Source organism: Hirundo rustica, chromosome 1 (genome assembly GCF_015227805.2).
Source record: "Hirundo rustica isolate bHirRus1 chromosome 1, bHirRus1.pri.v3, whole genome shotgun sequence".
NCBI lineage: Eukaryota > Metazoa > Chordata > Aves > Passeriformes > Hirundinidae > Hirundo > Hirundo rustica.
In genome coordinates, this window is record NC_053450.1 from 20,128,815 (window position 1) to 20,151,856 (window position 23,042).

The 23,042-nt window shown below is 34.6% G+C and overlaps 1 protein-coding gene across 50 annotated transcripts in view; it reads right to left on the reverse strand.

Annotated features, from left to right (window-relative positions):
• The window catches only part of RIMS2 (regulating synaptic membrane exocytosis 2), a 456,916-nt gene that overhangs the window by 318,396 nt on the left and 115,478 nt on the right, over positions 1-23,042 (reverse strand). For 41 of the 50 annotated variants that reach the window (XM_058419196.1, XM_040054978.2, XM_040055074.2 and 38 more), the window contains one exon: positions 22,398-22,705. In XM_058419196.1, the coding sequence (XP_058275179.1) occupies positions 22,398-22,705 (308 nt within the window). Of the gene's footprint in view, positions 1-971; positions 1,534-3,731; positions 3,752-22,397; positions 22,706-23,042 lie in introns of those variants that run through there. The other 9 variants (XM_040055026.2, XM_040055046.2, XM_058419212.1 and 6 more) reach the window with 4 other exon arrangements.

Genomic DNA, 23,042 nt, shown 5'->3' on the forward strand with positions numbered 1-23,042 from the left:
TAATATCCCATTTAAAAGAGATTTCTCCCACAGAGACAGAGAAGAAGATTAAAATGCTGGGTATAGTCTCTGCCTATTACTTCCACCCTTTTTCCAGAATGTTTCCATCAGTGCACTATCTTCATAAAAAAACTACAGGATTTTTTTTCTTCCTGACCTGCACTTCCACTCTCTTAGATAAAATTATTAATATTTTTATGTTTTATATTTAATAGCAGTATGCAAAACATTGGTACAATAAAATATTTACTGAATAATGACACAGAAATGTGGCAGTATTCATTCATTTTACCCCTCCAAAAATCCTAAGAAACCAATTCAAAAACTGTCTCACACCAATAAACAACCTCAGCCTATCATTTCTAATTCTCACAAAACCACAGCTATTCACTAAAGGATACCCTACAGAGCTGACTGACCTGCTGCAAAGCATCCACTAATTAGCTATAATTTGGCCAGTTAAAAACGTTATTGAAAAGCATCACATACGGAATCTAAATCTTCCAAAAATAAGGAACTGCTTTCTATTTTGCAAAAGGTATGTAGGACTACTAATTTGTATCTTCCAATAAATTATGTATGGTTAAACAGAGACATCTCTGAGCATTTAATCTTTTCACTGCCATATCCACATAGAAATCATTTTCTCTGACAAATTTGTTTATGAATATTTAATATGCTTTAAGGATTACAGCTAATAATGCTAGCTTCTAATGGCACCTAATGTACTTGAAAGATAGATTACCATCTTAAATATTTTATTCTATCTTTCCTGGTTTTATTTCTACAGACTGAGTTCTCATGTAAATCTTTACATAAAACATAAGAACACTAACAGACTCACTGGTACCATAAAAATATTAATATTTAGGAGTGCAGTTATAAAAGTCTCCCACTGAAAAGCATGCAGATAAATTGCCATCAGCATAAAAATAGAAATGATAATGCAAAAATATTTATTTTCTACTTACCTAGTGTTGTTCAACGTTTGTCCAAAAAGATCATTTTGTAAAATATTTGGAGGGGATGAGAAAACCCCATGAAAATGAGATAAAACAGAATTGCAGACCTGGCGCAGTGTTTCAAATTGCATTTTCTCCCTTTCTTTCCCTTCTATTTTTCTTCACCACCTGTCTTAAAAGTCATCTATTTTGTACACACCATCAAATACAAATATGCCAATCAAGTTCCATATTTCTCCTGATCTCTGTAAAAACTGTGCCTAAATGAGCAGGGGCTGATAGTTAATTGTACAGTCATTATTCTTCTAATTCAGTCGTAGAAGATTTAGTACCCGAGCGGCTTTCTCCTGACTGTAGCAAGAATTCTAAACAGCAGTAAGCTTTTTGGGCATTCCCAGCTGAAGTGTGAAGCTGAGCTGCTTTCATGTACTCTACTCATATTTCTCTAAGCCTATTAAAAACACGCAGTGAATAGATGCTGTCGTCAGGAGTTTCAGCACATCTGGCTGCCAGCAATAAAATCTCAGAAGTAAAAAAAAGGAGGACAAGACATCCTCACACTGTTACTACTGTCTAAGAGGAGGAGGATTTCTGCATCTTCCCCTCCTCCTTCCCTCCCCTGTAAAAATGACTAATATCCGTGACCATGTATGTAAAATTCTTTTTTTTTTTTTTTTTTAAGGAAAGGCAATTCTAAAGGACAGAAAGACCACTGTAAAAAAAATTCTGCACAAAATAAACAACATGTAGCACTGAGACCATAACAATAGATCTTTTGCCTCATATCTGAAAAGCTACACTGCATCTGAGATAACAGGTTTTAGTGCAAACATTTAAATGTAATTCACGACTGAAGCAAACTATGCATTCTATACGTAACCACTCTGTCAGGGACTGTACACACAGCATCAAGGCAATGATTTATCATGCAGACTGGAGCACTTACTAAAAGAACGGCTGCATTATATATAAGCACTGCATTTCAAAACAAAACGTCTTCAATATCTTTTGAAAGTTTATTGCACTGAATCAGCCATGATAGAACTGAGAAAAATCAATCACTTCTTAGGGTGCTCCAAACCCATCTAATTCCAGGGAAACCCACTATTTTAAGAGCCTGTGTACTGGTACACATAAGTATCAGATATGTAAGAGCAAGATGCAGAATCAATGGTCTAACAGAAGTGAGATTTTGCACTGTGAATAACATAAACTGCACAGAAAATAAGTATCCCTGACTAAAACCCATTTTTTTCTTTTCTTTGAATGCTTGTGCCAGAGGAAAAAACACTACAGAAAATATTTTATCACTGTCAGATTAAAAAATAACAATTAAGAGTATTTTCTTTATAATACCACATTCTCTATCCATAGCCTTTAACAATCTTAGCACTAATTACAAAATCTCCAAATAAACCAACCTAAAATGAGGTCCATTATTAAAGCTCTTCCACTGAAAGTCATTTCAGTCTCAGATGATGTGAGAATAAGCATCTTTCCAGCTAATTCAAGTGTGCTGATTTGCTCAGAAGGAATAAGGCTTCTTTGGCCAGAAGGATGGCAGCTACAACACAGATTTTAAAACAAAAAAGAAATGGGAACAAATTCATCTCCTGGCCACCAGTAAAAAAGATATATATGTGACTCCCCATTACCACATATGTTAAATATTTAAAAAAAAAAAAAAAAAAAAAAAAAAAAAGAAAATATCTGCTAATAAATCTGTTCGCAAAACTCATGTGAAACCCTACAAAGTACTACCCAAAAATAGTTTTCAAGACCTGTTTTTCTTTCCATAGCATATTGTGAATTATGGAAACATTTGTATTTGAGCAATGTATTACAATTTGTGATAAAAGTAGTAGGCCCTCTGTCTTTCAAAGCTGGTAACTTTTGAGATCCTGAAGCGGGAACTGATGGATATTTGTGAATATCTTTCTATAATTAAAAAAAAAAGTAATACTTGGTAGTCACCTTACCTATATTACAGAGAATTCGTGTTTGGAATGCAAGAAATTTTGCCTTTACATTCATTCCATAAAAAAAGCCCTAATTTTCTTGTCTGCTCCAAGAAAAAGTCATCCTGCCACAGAAGTTCAAGTCACTCCAATCAATATAATATGCATCCCTTAACAGCTCAGAGGCAATGGTGGCCGTGGAGTATTTTATAATATTTTTCAAGTAAATTACCTTTTTGTTACATGCCTTATGAACAGGCATCACAGTCAAAATGCTCCTGCAGTTGTAACCAAGTTCTTAACATTTGACATTCATCTTCCTATATCTTCATTCTCCGATATTTCAAATGGAAGTTAGGGCATGCCCTCTTTTCTTTTCTCTTTCCTTTTTTTTAAGATTGCCCTAAAACTACTGACAAAAGACATATTTAAAAATTATAAATTTTAATTTTACTTTGGAGTAAGGAATAAGGAGTACTCCACAGATACTCATGCATGCAAAATGTTTCATAGGGAAGTAAAAGAACACTTTTAAAGGTAAATGATTCATAGTTGCTGCTAGCTGAAATTCAGCTATAATGAAATGGGGTTTGTGCAAATACTTTTTTTTTTTTGACATCTGGAATTTTCATCGAAATTGAATTTACTGTTGATTTAAAACAACATTATTTTTTATTTCAAAAAATGAATGGAACAAAATAAACCAGAATTGCCTTTCTTTCCTGACCCTTGTAATGCACTCCAGGAGATCCTCTAGCCAAAAAACAATTGTTTCTTGTATTTATTATGTGGCCTAGAGTAGTGTATTGACCCTCTAATGTGGACTTCCTACTAATATCTCTTTTTAGGTACTTCTACGCTTTCCAAAATTTCATCCTTCATCTGAGAAGAATCAAGAAAGTAAGGAGACCTAACAATAAGAGGCTGAAGGGAATGGAATGAAGGAGCATGAGCAGAGTAGGCTCTGCCCAATGAAGTACCTATTCTTTGAGAACCAGAATTAAACTGACAATCAAAAGAAGTCGGTAGAACCGCAGATAAAATTAATTTTCTGTACTTTGATATTGTTTGAGAACAAAATGGTACAAATACTATTTACCCTATTGCAATGCTGTTACAGGCCTTCAAATGTGTCACTGTTTCTTATACTAAAAAATTCCTGTTGGGAAGGGCAGTGATTTAGTGTAATTTTTAACATTCAGGAAATTATACCCTCAGCATTCCCAAATTAAAAGCTTCACATAAGAATGTTGGAAAAGACAGGGATTAGTTTTCTACCTATTTTACATGCAACGTGAGAGTTCCTTTTCTGTTCTTCAGGGCTCTGCCTCTACACTCTCCAATACCCATATTAGAAGAAAAAGGTGTCCTTTATGCACAGGCTTCTGTTTTCTGGAACACTCCTAACTGTGTACTTAATAAACACTAGGTAAGCCAAGCACTGCTCAAGCACTTCTGTTTCTAGCATTTCTGATCTTTTGAGGGTCTCAGTAAAATAATTTTGACAGTGATTTTTATTATGGTATTTGGTGTATTTACACTTGTGAAAATATATATGTACATGCTCTTGCTATTTATGGTTTAATAAAAATACATTTAATTTCCACAACAATTTTATTGAGGATTTCATGGAAATTAAGACCAAGTACTTCAAAGATATTTCAGAGAAAGAGCAAAATGAGTACTAGATAGTCTTAACATTGTTGATAGCCTATTTCAAAACGAGAAGACAAGCCTGAGAAAGCATCACTGGATCCATTAAGCCAAGCTACACTAAAGTCCATACAGATACCTCTCTCTGTAGCAAAACTGAATCTTAATAGAAGTCCACCAGATATAAGGTTTTAAGAAGAAAGGTTGTCTTAAAAGCTCCCAGATATGAGCATTTTCAAATTTATAGAAAATATTTCTATTTCAAACAAAATATTAAACTTCTTTGAATTGATTCTAGATTTTAGTAATGCAAATCTATTGTACAAAAAAGTTGACAATACGTATAAATATGTTATCTCAAACATTACCTACATGCATCGCTTCTTATTATAGGCATACAAAAAAGATTTCACAGGATGTTGTAGTTTAAACAAGGTAGAGCCATACAAATTTATTAAAGCTACACATTACAGCTTATAAGACAAAGATTTTTCTGTGATAAAAGATACTATCAAGAACAATTTTGGATTCAATTCCATTCTAATCTACTGGATAGTATGTAAGTATAGTTTGATGGAAACACAGAAGTAAATTTTAGAGCTGAGTCACTTGGAGTTTGGGGATAGAAGTGGGACATTTTAAATGTACAGAAAGTCTAATGTCTACTGTTTTTTCCATCTAGATACTACATAAAATTCTGTAATTAATGCACATAAATACCTGTATTACACCCCCTCTGCTCTACAATATGCCATTATCAAAGCATTTAGTTAAATACTCATGACGAGAACTTTTTGACTAACATTCATTACAAGAAGAAAAAGCTTCTGAACAAATTATTTTCAAACAGGTAAGTTAACAATGGCTGCCTTGGACATTAGATAGTGTTGTATTATTATTGTTTAGAAGAGTACTCCTTTTGGGTCAGCAAACTGATGCTCCAAGGTGGGATATGATTTTAAGGACTATTGGAAATTCCATTCAAGGATGGGCATTTCCCTTCACTACTGCGAGTGAAATGCAAGCAGACTTTCTTTTGGGATAAAGCACACACCCATTTCTTTCTCATCACATCAATGTTCAAAGGTTCCATTTCACAAAAGAAGTTTAGCAACCAATGCAAAATCTACAACTGTAAATTTAAAATTACAACAACAGGAGTCATAGAAGCCAGTATTCTGAATACCTACTATAGGAAATAATTAAGAAAAGGATACTGATAAAGCCTCAAACCCAAAAGGATAGAAGTACCTAAATCCAGGCTACAGGGAAGCATCAGCCTCTGTCCAAGAACAGTAAAAATGAATCTTCTTGTTCTGCTGGCGCCTGAGCAGTCATTCAAAATGCACCATTCTTCTTATTACAGGTGGTTGGGCAGTTAGAACAGTGTTAAGAAGCATGGAAAACTGAGTCCCAGGTTTCTCTACTGGCTTCCTAAAATTGTCCACAAAGTTCTTATCGACATCCCCCTGGTTATTCCTAAGGGAATTTGTCTTTGCTGTTGACACTGTTCTCTCTCCCGTAAAAGAATTAAATATTGAAAGAACTATTTAATTCACTGAGTTAAACATTAATCAAGAATGGAAAAGTGATACTGATTTTAATCCTTGGTAGTCAGGTCACAGATCTACAATGGAAGATACTGAAATTCCAGCTAAGAGACCAAACCTCGTTACAGAAAATATCCACTACCAAAGTTTAGTAATGTAGAAGAAAGTAAATTCATCCTCATCTTACACCATAAAATACTGGGGTTTTTTTCTTGTGTTTTATTCTCAGTATCTTCACATTTCTTTGTTTCTTTTTTGAGGCATTCCATTTATTTAATTATTTTCAGTGTCCATCTTCATGTTTCTCCCATGTAGCCATTTAAATTAATCTATACTCTCTCTTTAGTATAAGTTACACTGTTTAGGCCAATAGATGAGACTTAGAAATCTGGACAGTCTTTTCATCCCTTTTTTCCTCCATATTACCATCCATCTTCATGACTAATATGCTTGAGGAGACTGGGTAATTTCACAGTGCATAGGGAGAAACACCCAAATCAGTGCGCATAGAGGAAGAGTGGGTAGAACTGAGAGCAATTACTTATTGACTTTCACAGCAGAACGAGAGTCAGAGTATGGTCAGCAAATAGCCACAACACTGCCATCGGAACTTTGACAAAATTATCAAAAGTAATAGGAAAAGATGCTTAAGTTATTGTGATCCTCCACCACGTCACAGAAGAATTGGGATAGAAAAACATGAGATACCATTATAGGCTGTACTGATTCTGGAGCTCAAGGAACTGCCTCCCAGGTGTATTTAACTCCCTCTTCTTCATTTTCTATCAGTAAGCGGCATCAACACTTGCTGTTAGTGGCATCCCATGCACAAAGGACTCACAAATATTTATCCCCTGTTCCACCAGAAGTAATACCCAATAATGAAATAATAATTTATCTTAGAATAAGCTTCAAAAACCAGTGAATTATCACAAACTTTGTAAGCATAATCTCTATGAAATACTTTAGGATATGAAGCTTAAATGATGTGATTAAGGTTGCAGGTAAGAGTAATATCAGTGGTCCACAAAAGAGGTGTGGACCCCAAGCCCTTGTCCTCCATGTTGTGTAGGATACTAGAACTTTGCTGCTCCAAAGTCTGTTGAAATACATTCCTTGTAGCATCAAGTGTTTAAGTAGCCCAATTCCAGTGAAATCAGGGATAACATTGCATGCCAACAGTCTTTGGATTAAGGCCCAAAAGCACAGTTCAACACTATGCCTCTAGCACGTTTCCAAATATTGGAACTGCTCTAGTGCCAGTGGAAGCAGTCTGTGCACTGTTCCTCGGTCACGAACTCACCCAGCAAGTACGACAATACTCAGAATGGTAAAGAGGATGCTCTCATTAACCTACTTACATTGAGGATAAAATAAGCTGCCAGTTTACCTTTAGCACCCTTACAGGTATCTGGATATTCCCATCTCTGAAAAATTCTCAGTACTTATGTCTTCAATGCACAAGGAAAAAAGGTAAGCAACAGTCTACTTTTTAACAAAAGACAAAACTAACCTTGACATCTATAGATTCTCAAGGAAGCCAAGGAGTACAAAGTATACTAGCCCAAAAAGCCAAGTCCTGACAGGAAATTCCAGATCAGCTTTGGACTTCCTAAGTAGAAAAGTGCTAACTGTCCTTAATTAGGTGTGCTGAGTTCTCTGAGGACACAAAGTAACTTATTTCCCTGCATCTCATCATGGTCTGAGTAAATGAAAGAAATAATCATGATCCACTGATTAGGATCGCTTTAAAACTTCCTAAAAAGGGGCAAGCAAGTTAAACATGGTATTTTGCCTATAAACTTACTACTTAGGAAAGAATATATTATAAAAATCAAATATTTGGAAGCTGAGATTTTATGGTTTTTTATCAGTTTCTTTTTTTAATGAAATTCTAAATCTATGAAATGAAAAAAAAAAAAAAAAAAAAGACTTGTGAAAGTTAAATGCCAGATAACTGACAATAAGGACTTTTACTGATAAAATAATTCTACATTTTTTAAAACTCAGATAACCCAGTGGTAGGTCCAACTTTGTTCCTTACACAGATACCAGGAAATGTGCCATATGTTCAGTTGGGAAATCCTACTGTTAGGTCTGGTATGGACATGCTCTAAAACTGGCACTGACCACACACAAATTGCGCATTTGAGGCTGAGTAAGATGGGAGAAATCTAAACAAATTAGACAAAGGAAATAGGAAAATTATGATTTGAAAATCTTTTGTTATTTATTATGATAGACTATACCACAACAGTACTAATTCTTGAAATGGATGAATATGCCTCACAACAGGGTATACATCCTAGTATAATTATTCTTAAGATATCTTTTACATAAATAACTTTGACTTATTATTTAATTTCCTTAGCTCAGTATAGATTATGGCTTCTCAAACCTCTCTGCAGTATTCCCTTTAAAGCATTAGCTGAAAGGCAATACAGGAAATTTTATTTAAATATGTCAAGGCATGGAATAGTTGCAAATAATTACATAAAATGCATAATTTTATTTATTTCTCTTCTCTTTTTCCTTCTGATTGTTACACAATATATACAAGTTGCTTGGTCTGCAATAAAATTCCAGTGCCTTGTTCTACCTCACTTGCCATTTCTGGGCATTTATAAGTATTCCTTGCTCAGGGAATCTATACTTAAAAATGAAGATGTTACTGATTTTAGGCAAATTCAAAAGTTGAATTTAGATTGTTTGACCTTAATAACAAAGACACCCAGATTCATCCCACTTAAATGTAGATGACTAAGGAGTGCAGTTTGGAAAGCTTGCCACCTTTTTCTTCCTGTATAATTAATAGAAAGAAAGAAGAAAATGTAGGGGGAACAGATCATGTGACCCAAAATTGCATGAGCACCCAAAAATAGATTTAATGAAGTGTTCTTATGCTTGTCTAATTACTTTATTTAGGAGGTAGGAATATAAATCTCTGTTTGCATTTCTATTGCTAGATCTGAGAACACTCTCCAGTTCCTGCCTTAGTTGTGTTCTGATACCATATCTGAAAAAAATCCAGGTGTGTGCATTCTCTCTGTTTTTCCAGTATATGCATTTTCCCCACATATAACCCAGGCATTTTAAGGATCTTCACAGTTTCTAGCAAAACTCCTATTGATATCCCTTATAAAAAAGAAGTCTTCAAATCCAGAGATATGGGGTTTTTAAACCACTGCCCTGACCTAAGACATAATTTATATAAAGAGCTACTGAGGCAGAAATATCATTTGGCAAACAAGAAAACCAATCTATTTGTCTAATAAATGTACAAACCAATTCTTCAACCTTCAAGAGCATGATTCTATTTTGTACTAAAATAATTCAAAAATGCTACTATTTTTTTTTTCCTTTTCTTTTTTTTTTTCATTTCTGTAGGGCTGGTCAGCTTCCTACAGGAGAAATGCATCTCCACATAATAAATTTCTGGAAACTCTGGGTCAAATGATGGTCCCATAATCAGTTCTCTGCTTTCCTAGAGTTCCAATAGTTTATGACTTAGCATCCTAACCTTTTAGTATAAATATATACATTTGTCCATGTCCATATATGTAGCGTATAATATATAAATAATATTTCTAGAAGTATTAAAGGAGTACTATTAAGGTGGAAGAATCAGAGTTAGAGAATATCTAAGTGAGACTTCATTCCCCTGGCTAAAGGAATAGCTCCTTTATCCAACAGGAACATTCAATTTTCTCTACAGTGGTTGAAAAAGTAGAGACGTACATGTAATACACAAGGATACAAAAGTCTCAATATTCAGTGGATGCTGCACCTTGTAGAGTGGTTTAGAATAGTATATTTCAACCAATTTTACCTTCAGCTGACTTACAATCAATTGATATTTCCTTGCACCTCATTATAGTACATGTATCCTACTTTATGCCTCATTTGCAGTTCTGGATGGTTCACCAATGAGATGTGTCTCACTAGACGAGAACTGCTGGCCTAGAACAGAGATTTGATTGATTTTTGAAACAGTGCACTGAAAATTTCATCTGTTACAAAAGAGATTTCCATTCTTCACTTTCATAAAAAATGATCATTTTTCATCTTTCAAAAATACAAAATATGATGTAAATACTACTAAAGAAGTATTATGCATGATTAATAATGTAAAATACTAATACTAGAACATGAAAATACATTCACAGTTTACAGATACCTGTCATTCCTCTCCATTTCAGGATGAGGTATTCAAGGTGCAAGTCGATTTTTTCAGTGCTCACAAGCAGTTTGTACTTATATCCCTTATTCACCAATTTATAGAAATTTAAGCAAACAGTCAGCAAAAAATAAATCCTACAACAGGCCAACAATGATTACCAACTACGCAAATACCCCCAACACAGAATTTTTTCCAATATATACTCTCAGATTAAGAGATAATATTTTCTTCATGAAAGACATAGTTACCACAGGTACGACATCCACACAAGCGCTTTTTTGGTAAGCAGGCTGATCATAAATTTCCTTGTTATGTAAAGAAAATAACAATTACATTGATATTGAAATCCATGGTGGTTATATGTTGCAGATGTTGGCTCTCATTCACAACGAATTTGGGAGTTTAATTAATTTTAGAAATTTGGTTTTTTCACTTTTTTTTAGTGACTGATTTGGTCCTTAAAGGTACAAACTTGTATTGGGTGTCAATGTGTCCAGGTGATCTGTGATGGAAACAAAGACTAATATAAGTGCAAACTAAAAGATAGATCATTGTCCAAATGACAGTAAGATTAAAATCAGTCTTTTCATTTAGTTTAACAGAAGCTGACAACATATCTATGCTCTGGATTGTTTATTAATTTTTGCTTTTCAGTCCACTGGTTAAAAATTTGAGCCTTCCATATCTTGGGTATAAGTTCAAAGAGATTAATTTATCTTCCTTTCATGTCATTATGAGATTTATGGTCTCCTGGGTTGCTCCTATATTCAGCTGATTGGAATACCAGAAGAATATTTTCCTGATGATCACACACTTCTGGAATTCATTTCCTTTCAGAGCCTGGATTTTATAAGCTTTAAGGCTTTGTAAATATTTTACTTTGGAAAGATTTCCATTTAATACAGGAGTTCTATTTTAGTGGAATAAAGGCATCATTGGCCACTTGGGAAGGGAGTTAGAGTTAATTTCATAATTGATTGTTGTAACTGTAAGGCTTCATGATACCTGGTGACATATCACGGAATAAATTTCTAAATAAATCTCATTTTCAGACAGAAAAAAAGTGCTCATGAAAGAAATATCTTTATGCCACATAGACAGTGAAATTTCAAATCCTTCTCTTGAGAAAACTCTCCAGGTTTGGTTAGCTTCAGCAGGCTTAACACCAAAAACAGCTGACAGCTTCTGGAAAAATCTAGAAAAAGGACACAAAGATTCTTATATGTACTCTTAATTACTTGAAGGAGGAGCAAAGAGGTAAAGTAGGTGAAAAGTATACAGATCTATATTAGTTCATCAGTCATTACTGCAATGCAGTTTATCACCATCCAAAACAATCTCTTGGAGAAGTTGAGACACTATTAGTACCGCACTTAATATCCAAAGCTCAAGAGTTTGAGTCCCATCTACAAAATATTCGTATCGTTTCCATTATATAAGTGACATATCTTCCTCTTTTCCTTCTCACTCTGGTTCTCAGGGTCTTTATAACTGTTGTTCTAATTTTGGAAAGAATGTCTGCATTAAAAAAACTGCTGAGTAGAAATTGAATTATATTTTACTTCAATTTCACTTTATTCAGAAGGTCAAATTTCTTGCTTCAAATATTGATATATATTTTGTAAATGAAAGTCAGTTCTTCAGTCTTCATTGTATGTACTTGAGACACGAGAAGCACCCAAAATATACATTGTTTTATAAGAAATGCATATCCAAGTTAAATTTGGTTTCTTTCAAGAACACTTTTTTGTTCTAAACCCTGTTAATAAATGGTACAGGAAGATTAATCACTACATGTCCATTTTAGGAATAAAATGCAATTATCTCATCCTAGTGAGGAGGTGGAATTACTGAACTAACCTTTGAGTTGTCAAATTTCTTTTATTCAAGGGTTGAGATTGTTAAACTAACTGCGATTCCTCTTGTAGCTTAACTATTTTTCACGGTTCTAACTGCAGCATAAAAATGCAATGGAAGCAGGTCATTTTTTGTCAGCCCAGCACCTCATGCCAGAGTCAGAAAGATTCAATTAAAATTAATCTACCTCTTCAAAAAAAAAATCGGGTTTGTGCACTGATTTGGAACTTCAGAATGCAATGTCCTTCTGAAGCTTACCAATTTATTTGGCATTATAAAGCAAATCAGATGCTTTTTGCTTTAATCTCCTTGGCCTAGCTAGGTATTTTAATTTTTTTTTAAGTGATCATCAAAAGCTCATTTAAAGTCCCGCATTTTCACAAAGTCATTACAAATGTAACCTCCTGCAGCTAAAATGCATTTCTTTCTATCACAACTTTACCATAAGAACTCTTTTCCTGACCATTTTCTTTTTACAAAGAAAATGGGGGTTTTGCAGCAAAGTTCATGGTTTGTCCTATTACCAGCTGCGTAACAGAAACTTGCTTAGGCAGATAAATTACATCTAGGGGCCAATTCAAGCATACAATACCAGCTGACAAAACAGTGGACCATAAATTTGGAAAACTCTGTTTGGACCAACTTAGCCTCTTGACATTCTATGAAGATGGCACACTTTCTGAGGTCCCGAACAGCATTCTCAGGAAGCTCAGTGCTGCAGAGCCAGGCACTTGCTGATGTCATTTTCTAAAAACACCAGGGCATTATTATGGGGCACAGAGCTGCGAAATAGTGCAGGGAGTCAGAACAAGTTGCACATATACACATAATATCTGTATGCATAACATATACAGATATTACCTTGGATTTTAGCACTCCACTTTAAGAGTCACTGACTTCAAGTCACCTACATTTCCTGCTTAACTTGAAATGACATAGCACTGCACTACTTTGCTGCAACTATATACTAAAAATGCCTGTGGCTGTTTTCATTCTGGTTGGTAAAGAATGTAGAGAGCTCTGTTTTTTCTGAAAGGCACAAAATTAAGTTTTCCCAAAGCTTGGGAGAGAAGTATCCAATTAGTCCACCACAAAACTGAAAGGACACTTAGGAATGGTTGCAGAATTATTGGCTGTAAAGTGAGGAAAAGAAGTGAACTACATCAAGGAGAAAGTAAAGAAGTGGCTTAGAGAAGGAGAGTGTCTGTCTTTAGGTGAAAAAAATCGTGGATATATCTCTGAAAGCACTTTCAGTGTCTAGCCAGAGTTTGGTTCTGTTTCTCACACCAGTGAAAAAGAGACAGTGATACAGAAAAGAAATGAGGTAATCAAATAACTAACTAAATAAATAATTCTGTAACAACATTCCAGAGTAGGCAAAGGGATGAAAGGATTTGTCTTGAAGAAGGGGCAGAAAAAGAAACAGAATAATCATGCTAAAGACAGAAAGAAAATGATACTGCTTAATAATGTAACTTTAAGTTATGAAAATATGGTCATCCTAGTCCTATTACATTCATTTTTGTTACATTTTTTTCCTCAAATCTGACTTAATAATATAGATTGACAGGTTCTAAAATTTTTAATCTTACCAGGTAAAAGAAAAGTGACAACTAAATTGCACTACAGATGTGAATTTTTTATCATTTGTGACTTCTAGAGACACAAAGGAAAAGCCAAAGAATTTTCACCACTAACAGCTATGCAATTTCACTTTTTTACTTTATTTCAGACTATATAGCTATGGTAAAAAATATGAAAACAAAAAGCCATTAATTTAATTACTTCCTGCAGATCCCAGAATTACTTGGCTGCTAGAAACAATCAACTCGACTTTACAGAGTTTCTTACCAAATGTTAGAAATTTCCCTCAGCTACACTCCATAAATGTATCTTATTCACCCTTACACACCATTACTTTTAAAATATTAACTTTAAAAAAAAAAAATCTGTTATTTATATTTCTTAAGAGAACTTAGCCTCCAAAGAACAGAGGACAGTACAACTAAGGATTATGAGCAAGCACTGAGCTCTAGCATCCAAGTTTATGCAAGGTCAACAAAACTGCACTTCAAGACTTGCTCAACCCAGAAAGGTATTTGCCTCATTAATTTTAAAAAATAATGTATAAATGCTGCTACCATCAATTTTTTTTCCGATATTGCTTTTTTACAGGATCAGTTTAGTTAAAAGCAAAACTATGTTTAGTGTCATAAATGTTAGCTGCAGTCACTATTTAATAAAAATGTTCAATATTCTAATACAGATGATATCTGTGCTTACAGATTTAAATTATTAACAGTCTTTTAGCACAGGTAAAGACATAACTGTGCTATACAGAAGTATAACACTGCAATGGAAGGCCAAATTCCCCTTCAGAGATACCAAATATCAGCACTGAATATTCAGACTTCCCTGAGCTCAAGGCTAAGAAAAATCAAATAGTGAGTGATAGCTTTCAAAAAGCAGCATGCAACAAAGGTCAGTTGAGGAAAAAATAAAATAATCAGTAGCAGTAAAGCAAAATAAAAACATCATGTTGTAATGGAATTATTTTTGAAAAGGCTTTCTACTGCAAACTATAAAAATGAAATTCCCTAAAATGTACATGAGATTTTCTCACTGTGGAGAATGATTGTAGCTAAATTAACACTGTCACTTAAAGGTGGAATTAAATATTTTTTTTATGCTCTTAATTAAAACTCTAGTGTTTGAAAAGGAACATGACAGTTTTAGACTATTTATTAAGGTAGATTAGTTCTGCTACAGTTCTCTTTCTCTCTTTTACAGATTATCTTTCTCAATAAAAAAGCAGATCCAAAATTGTAGCTGCCTTTGGTCAGAAGCCCAATGCTACTCGATATATGTTCTACAGCTAGATAAAGACTCACCTTAAAATAATCATAAAAGTATAGTTTAATAAATCACAGTCAGTTAGAGAAAATAAAAGGGGAGGAAGGGAAGCAATGCACAGCCCAGAAGAACTCCACTGAAGTCACAGTGTGGCTGCAAATCCTGAACGTTGTGTCAGAGTTGACACTTCAAGTGAGCAGGAGACCAATATTAGGAGAGAAAGAACTGTACAAGGAGTTTCATTTCTCAGAAAACAGTTTTGCAAAGCTAATGGAGAGAAAAAGCTCCACCTCTTAGGACAGAATGAATATGCGACAACCCATTTCAACCTGCTAATGACAGGTAGAAACAAAGTGTACTCACTATAGGTAGTCTGGACTGTTTATAGACAATGTAAATATCATTCAGGAACTCACTACTGAGACCTTGCATTACAGATGATATCAAAATCCTTACTCACCTTCATAAGTGGGTGTAGCTTAATCCTTGTCATAAGTGTCTAATTATTTCATTAAAAGTTCTGCACTAAAGAATTTCTGACTTTCTTGGACCCAAGGTACTTCTCAATAATTAAATATTGCACTTTCTCTGACTCTCTTCCCATAAATTTCTATTGCTTCCTCTGGCCATAGTTATTATTAAATTATTTTTTAATGTCATTTGAGATTGAGACTGCAGATAAACTTAACTTCTGTTTCTACCTGAAAACTGGAACAGCCATGAAATGCTGACCCACACCCTTAATCCTATGTGTAGATGAATTAAATAATGAAAAGAGCAGTTCTGTGAAGAAAAAACCTAATTGTTTGTTCTAAACTATTATGTCAAGTAGCATAGAAAATGTACCATGAAATGAAAGCACAAGAAACAAAAACAAAACTACTGAGATTAGTTTTCAGATTGACATTTGTTTTTCTTTACAGCTCTATGGACTATTAAAGTGGTAAAAATGCTGGAATGAGAGTACGAAGATGAATATAAAATCTTATTCAGATGCAGTTCAAATCCTGTAAAACTTAAAACTTAAAATAATATGTTAAAAATACTGTAGGATACCTCTAAAGCCCTTTGTATCCTGTTCTAGCAGCAGGGAAAGTCACTGTGAGGCCTTTGCAGTCAGCATGGAAAAGAATACTGATTCAATTTTAAATTCAACATGCAATTTTCTTGTATGCAGTATTAAATTTATTCATTAAGTGAAAGAATATAATTATGCTTATCAACAACTGTGGGGCTTTTGCTGCTGTGTTGGTCAAAAACTTTTTTTTTTTTTTATTTCATGGCTTACAAAAAGAATTCGAAAGGGTTTAGAGACACTGTTGCCTGAGCATGAACAAACCTGCACACAGCTTTACCAGTCTGACTCTTTGATACCAACAAAACCTAAATACTGTCACTAGACAATTATTTTAATATTTCTCACTGTCTTTAAATATGTCAGCAGGTAAAAAAATAGGTAAAAAAAGTTAAAATACCTCTATTTTACTTGAGAATCAGGTAAAAAATACTTTTCAAATATGCTTAGTCTCCATGAGTCCAAGTAAAGGGATTTTAACACATCTGGCCTAGAAATCTATCAACCCAGATACTCAGAAAGAGAAACCATCAAAACCAGAGGTTGCACTACAGTCACGTGTCATAAGTGTTGCAGCAGAACAATAGTGATAATCTCAAGAAACGGGCAGTTTTCAGCTCTTCCAAAAGAAATATAATTGACTGATTTTAATGTTACACTGTCACATTTTAAATTGCAATAAACTACCATCAGTGCTCTTCTCATTGTCAGTTGTTCATGATCCAGCAATTAAAGAAGAATAATTTTAAAAAGATATAAACACAAAACAGATGGACACACATTTTCATTTTTAAATTCATATTGCTCTTTCATGTTTCTCATCTCACTTATGCCTGCTTTTTCCTCTCTCCTCCTTTTCTCTCTTGTTTTGGTCCCTTTTTTCCACTCTGTTCACACCCTGACATCCCCAACTGCAGTCCCAAAAGACAGATCCTACGCTGCCAGCTCATACTGGCATTCCTCCCAAGAATGGAAGGAAAGGGACACAGGAAACCACTTTCAATGCTACTGCCATTAGTAACACAACAGAATAAAGCCTTTACATGTGGGAAGCAGATGTATGCATTTCATCAAGTATACATGCACAAATCCTGCATCTTCAGACCCAAGTAGCCTCCTGTTTGCATTTCTTACTCAGAATAAAATAGATTCTCCAAACCTCCTATACAGTGTGTGGAAACCATGCTAAAAATCCTCTTTTTTTTTCCCAAGTAAGAGGCTTGATAGAAAATAAACCCCCAAATACATATGTATCTCTGAAAGGAGAAAACAAGGAAGAGGGAAATAAGATATATCTTTAGCGTGTCTGCTGGCCTGGAAAATAAATACCGCTGTTGTGCAACTCTGCAGCTGCTCACTCTCTCAATTTGTTGTTTTCATTCTGGTTTTTATGATTTAATCTCATATCCTTACAGTTAATCTGAAAAGGGTTCAGGCAGCTTTATTTATTAGTCTTCCTTCAGATCATGAGCTTACAGATCATGATCTTTTCCTATATCAAAAACCAATTCTCTTTTTGTGACAAGGTTCACCCTCTGATAGATGTAGCAGGAATAAATTGACTCATGACACATGAAAATGAATATTTGCACAATATTTTCCCTTTTTTTTTTCATTGAATCTCATGAAAAATATCCTTAAGGATGTTTTTCTTCCACTAATATAATGCATGAAAAATATATGTTGTAAAATTAAAGCCATAATTTTCAAATTTTGAAGAACATTTTGGATTCATAAAATACAGATTAGCGAAAATAATAATAATTTTTTAAAACCCTGAAAAATTCACATCTACCTGAACTACATAACACCATTTCAGATGTATATTAATAGCTGTGCCATCATAACCTTGCTTTGGGAAGATGCATGGGTCGTTTACTACTTTAGAGAGCTATGTATATGTACAGAATAAAGGTTTGTAAAGCAATATCTCTGAAATGTAACAAAATATTTACAGTTTAAAACACTGAGTTCATATGTGGAAAACTACTGAAATGGCTTTACAATGGATCCTAGTGAGAGTAAGAAGAATAATTATTTTAAAAGCTAAGTAGCGCAACACTGCATAAAGATCTAACAATTCAGGCAAAGAGAATGACAAATAATAAACCTTCTTATCAGCACTAGATTCTTTGTTTCTCAGATTTTAATTTTAGGATGTTGTACACATTTTAATGGGACATTATAAACATGGGCTTTGGAATGAAGAAACCAACCATTTCACAAGCTGATTGCTGCTGCAGAATGACTGAAAAAAAATATATGATGTCTGTTCAAATGATTTTCCTGCTAGAAATAAAACACATATTGTATGATGAGTAGTGTAGATCTTGGGAACAATAGACTACATGAAAGATCTTGATGAAAATAAAATAAATTCGGACCCCTTAGCCTAATCCAGAATTAACGTGAGTCTGCAAATCAAAGAACTGAAGCTATCAATCTACCATCTGTGCTCAGCAGACCTCAGAATAGACCTTCTGAGTCTATGGATTACTTAAAATAATATTTCACATTTCTTGGATTCACAGCATTCTGCAGTTTTCAGGGAATTTAGTGTTACACTGTATCAGCATTCATACAACCTGCACACAGGTTTAAGTCCGCGAAAACCACTACATATGATTACAGTTCAGCTGTGCTTAGCTCAAAACCTCCATGTGGGACAAATTACATTAGTCTCACCTCAAACAATGTCAAGTGCACCATGGTCATTTAGTGAATCATACACAGGTGCCTGGTGCCCCTGCCTTACCCACAGGTTCACTATATAAAAAAAAGCAAAAGCACCATAGGCCAGATTGTAAATACTGTGGTAAAGAACTTAAACTCAAAGAGGGCAGATTTAGGCTAGATACATGGAAGAAAATATTTACTGTGAGGTTAGTGAGGCACAGGAACAGGTTGTCCAGAAAAGCTGTGGATGGCCCCATCTCTGGAAATGTTCAAGGCCAGGATGGATGGGGCTTTGAGCAGTGGTCCAGTGCAAGGTGTCCTTGCCCATGGCAGATGGGGTGGATCTAGATGACTTTAAAGTTGCAGTCTAAGTCATGCTATGATTCTACTATAGGAACTAGGAAAAAAAAAAGTTAAGGAAAAACTGTCCTCCTGGTAAGTACAACTTACTTCTGAACATATTTTTTTTTTTAACATTTTACTTTTTTCTGAAAGGGATCCAATATAAGAAACATCCTTGGAGAATGTGCAATCCAAAATCATCCCAGGCTTCTTCAGACAAGTTACAGATCAGTCAGAGAGGATCTATAATAAAGTACCTATCTAACTGTCTAAACAGGCTGGGGTCTATCAATTGCTTACATCAAGGAAATGGAATACTACCCTAAGGGTTGAAACAATAAAATTTTAATGACAAATAATACTAGTAAAGAAAACAGGAAAAAATATGGTGAATATTACTCAAGGATGGAAAAACAAAATAGCACAACCAGAAAAGACACAGTAAGGAAGGAGATAGAAAAGACATTGATGATCTTGAGATTAAAGGAGTGAATGTTGCCCTTTGCTCTGTGACCAATGTGTCTCCAGATGACCAAGATAAGATATATGATACCTGATTTAAAGAACTTCTAAGCAACGATTGCTGCAACACCCATGGAAGCTACAAAAAGAGCTAAAAAAACCTTTGAGAAAAAGAATAATTTTACCTTTTTATTCAAATCATAACCCAAATGTATGAAGTCTTAGCAATACCTTTCTTTTCACAAGTGGTTATTGTTTGTAACAATTTAAATTATTTTTTTGTGTCAAAACTCACATCCTTGGGTAGAAGAATAAGATGGAAAATATAGTTCTCACTTTCTACTTACTTCCATTATCATGATTGTGCAAGGCAAGCAACAACCACTTCTAAATACTTGAGATGTTTTTGTCTATTTCTTTACTATTTTGGACATTTTGAATGGCCAAGTTTTTCTCAAAGAACTCCTTCATGTAGACAAATGGTCTAATATACTCGCTTGTTGCTCCATTTCTGCAGATACCTAGTTCAAGAATAGAAAATGTCCCCCCTTCCTCCTTCTTCACCCCACTTTATTTACTGAGCACGATGTCACATGGTCTGGAATATCCCTTTGGTCAGTTTGGGTCACCTGTCCCAGCTCAGGACAGGTGTTGAGTCTCCTCCTAACCTCCCCTGCCCCCCCAGCTTCCTCACCAGGGTGGCAGTGTGAGAAGGAGAAAAAGCCTTGGCTCTGTGTAAGCCCCTCTCAGCAACAGCAAAAACATCTCTGTATGATCAACCCTGTGTTCAGCACAAATCCAAATCATAGCCCCATAATAGCCATCTGTGAATAAAATTAACTTTACCCCAGCCAAAACCAACACAAATTGTAAGCCTTCCAGGTATTATTGTTGAGAATAGCAATGGCACCACAGCACCCAGAGATCCAAACTTAAAGTCTCTCCCCACCACTGAATTCTGGGGTAGTCTTACTCAGAGCTGTCGATATTCTCCTTTAAAAGCACATTTGACATGTAAGACTTTGGGTGGGCTTCATGAAGGAATTTTTTCATTGGGTCCAGAAAAAATAGGTCTACGTAAGGAATATGTTAGGGAATAAAATTATTCAGAAGACCCTCTATCCTTCAGTAGCATATAATATATATCATATTCTAAGCATACTTGTATATGTTAATTAGGGAACATCAGTATTATTATCCAAATAAAACACGAAGAAGCTAATGACTGAAAAAACTATGTGAACTTAAATAGTATATCAAGTAGAAATTATCACAATCAGCAAAATAGTTCCAATTTCAGGCACAAAGCCTACATTCTTCCTGTTGGAAAATATTACTCTATGCTCTCCATGTTTGTCATTTAACTCTATTTAGAGTAAATGCATATTGCATATCTCAAATATATATTTATTTATAAATCGCTCTCTCCCTCCATATTTCTGCATGCATATAATATAAAAACATTTTCAGAGTTAATTGTTGCTGCTAACAAGGGTTTAGGATTTTTTTATTATCACATTATCTATTATATCAATTTCCTGGCAAAATTAAGAAGGAAAAATGAACCACAAAAGAATCAGTCTGTCTCTCCTGCTCCCTAGTGTCCAGTTAGGGTGCCAGTTGTGTTTTTCAGAGACTACACATGTAACTGAGGAGCACTCAGGACGACTAAGTACTGAACTTAACAGCCAAAATCAGAGCAAAGAGCTCTGACAAATAGTCAGAATAAATTAAACAAAACAGGCTGGATTAATTACATTCAATTTGTTCTAACGTAAGACAAAAATAGGAAATAAAATATGCCGGAATACAAGAGGTGAGGAAGAAAGAAAACTATTTTAGTATACTAAATGTAAAAGATATTATATACATATAACTGTTTCAAGCTCTCAGAATAAACGCTGTAATGAGGTCATATCTGGGCAGCAGAAAAAAGCTGCCAGATTATACTGCTCTGGCTGCCAAATTCCAAGGCAGCTGGAGGTCTCTCGCATGTGCGTGAGGATATCATTTCCATGGAAACACCTGAGCAACCGCGCTCTCATCTTTCCCTTCCCATATTTAAAATTCTATACCACTGTTTATGAAAAAATTAAATTAATTCAATGAAACCATTTTTATTTTTGTGCTCCCATAAAACCTAGCCATTGAGGTTGAGAGTTTTCTTTCAAAAGGTGTCTTTTGGTATAATCAGATCAAGAAAAAGGGACAGAAGTTCCTGCTTCAGTCTCTGGCGAAACAGACTCTTACCACATTAGCACTGATAGTTACAGTTTCAAACAACACAAGTAATGTGAACATAAACCAGGGAAGAAAAAAATATTTATACTAATGACAGTAACTGACAGCAAGAAACTGAGAAACCATGAAAAGGTTCAGGTCATTACACAAAGATTTCACTGTCCTCAATACTATAGACTGCAGGTACAAACAGATGTTTTAATTCGCTAGTCTGAACAGATGCTATTTTCCATTAATCTGCTTTTTTGAGTTCTGTTTTGGATTTGCTATAAAGTTAGTGACCATAAAAGAAATACGGTAAAATTCTGCACAGCACAATGACTGTAATTTGACCAAGTTGCAAGCACATGGACAAACTGTCACACTGCAACTGTCATGTCCCACATTTTTTCAGTGAGAAGGAATGAAGAGCACACGCTTGCTATGAGAGTCTGAAACCAACAAAAGACTTCTCAGTGTTGCTTCAAAATGCTCAGTATGTATTTTATAGGCTACAGAATAAAAATAAGAAAATTTTAAAAGATAAAATCAAATTTGTAGCATAAATTCATCAGATCTTTTCAGGATAATCATTAAATACTTTCTTACCTGTCTGAGGTGTCACTTGTTACATGATGCTTTACTGTTGAACCATTCTTAATTGAGTCCTGTCTTGTGAGCCCTTGAGATCTGTTTTTGTCCAAAGCTTGTGTGGATATGTCACCTGATGGTCCCTGGTACTGTGGATGCTCCTGCAGTTTTGCTTTTTTCTCTTGAGGTGCTTCCTCATTCCTCAGAGCTCTAATTCCTTCTTGGTCTGGCTGCTGTGGTGCATGTGATCCGCTGTTGTAGAACCAGGCTCCTGATTTTGTGAGGATTTCTTGTTGTTTTCGGCACAAGTTACATACCCACATTACCTGTTCAGACACATTTAAATGTAAAATCCATTAGTTTGTAAACGCTGTGTACAACGTTTTCAGCAAGCTCACATCAACTGACTGCTACCATTTCCAAAGACTATGGTTTTACTTCTATTAAAATGACAATATCTTTGTTACAATACAATAAAATATGTCTGCACAACCTTGGAGTAACTCGTTTTGGAAAAAAATACAAAAAAAAAAAAATCTTTCATTATTTCTAATACAAGGAAAAACAACAGACAGCAGCAATATAAATGAAAAGGTTTTAATACTGAGCTTCTAATGGTAATAATTGTAGGCTTTGAAATTTAACACTATAATTTGAGGATGA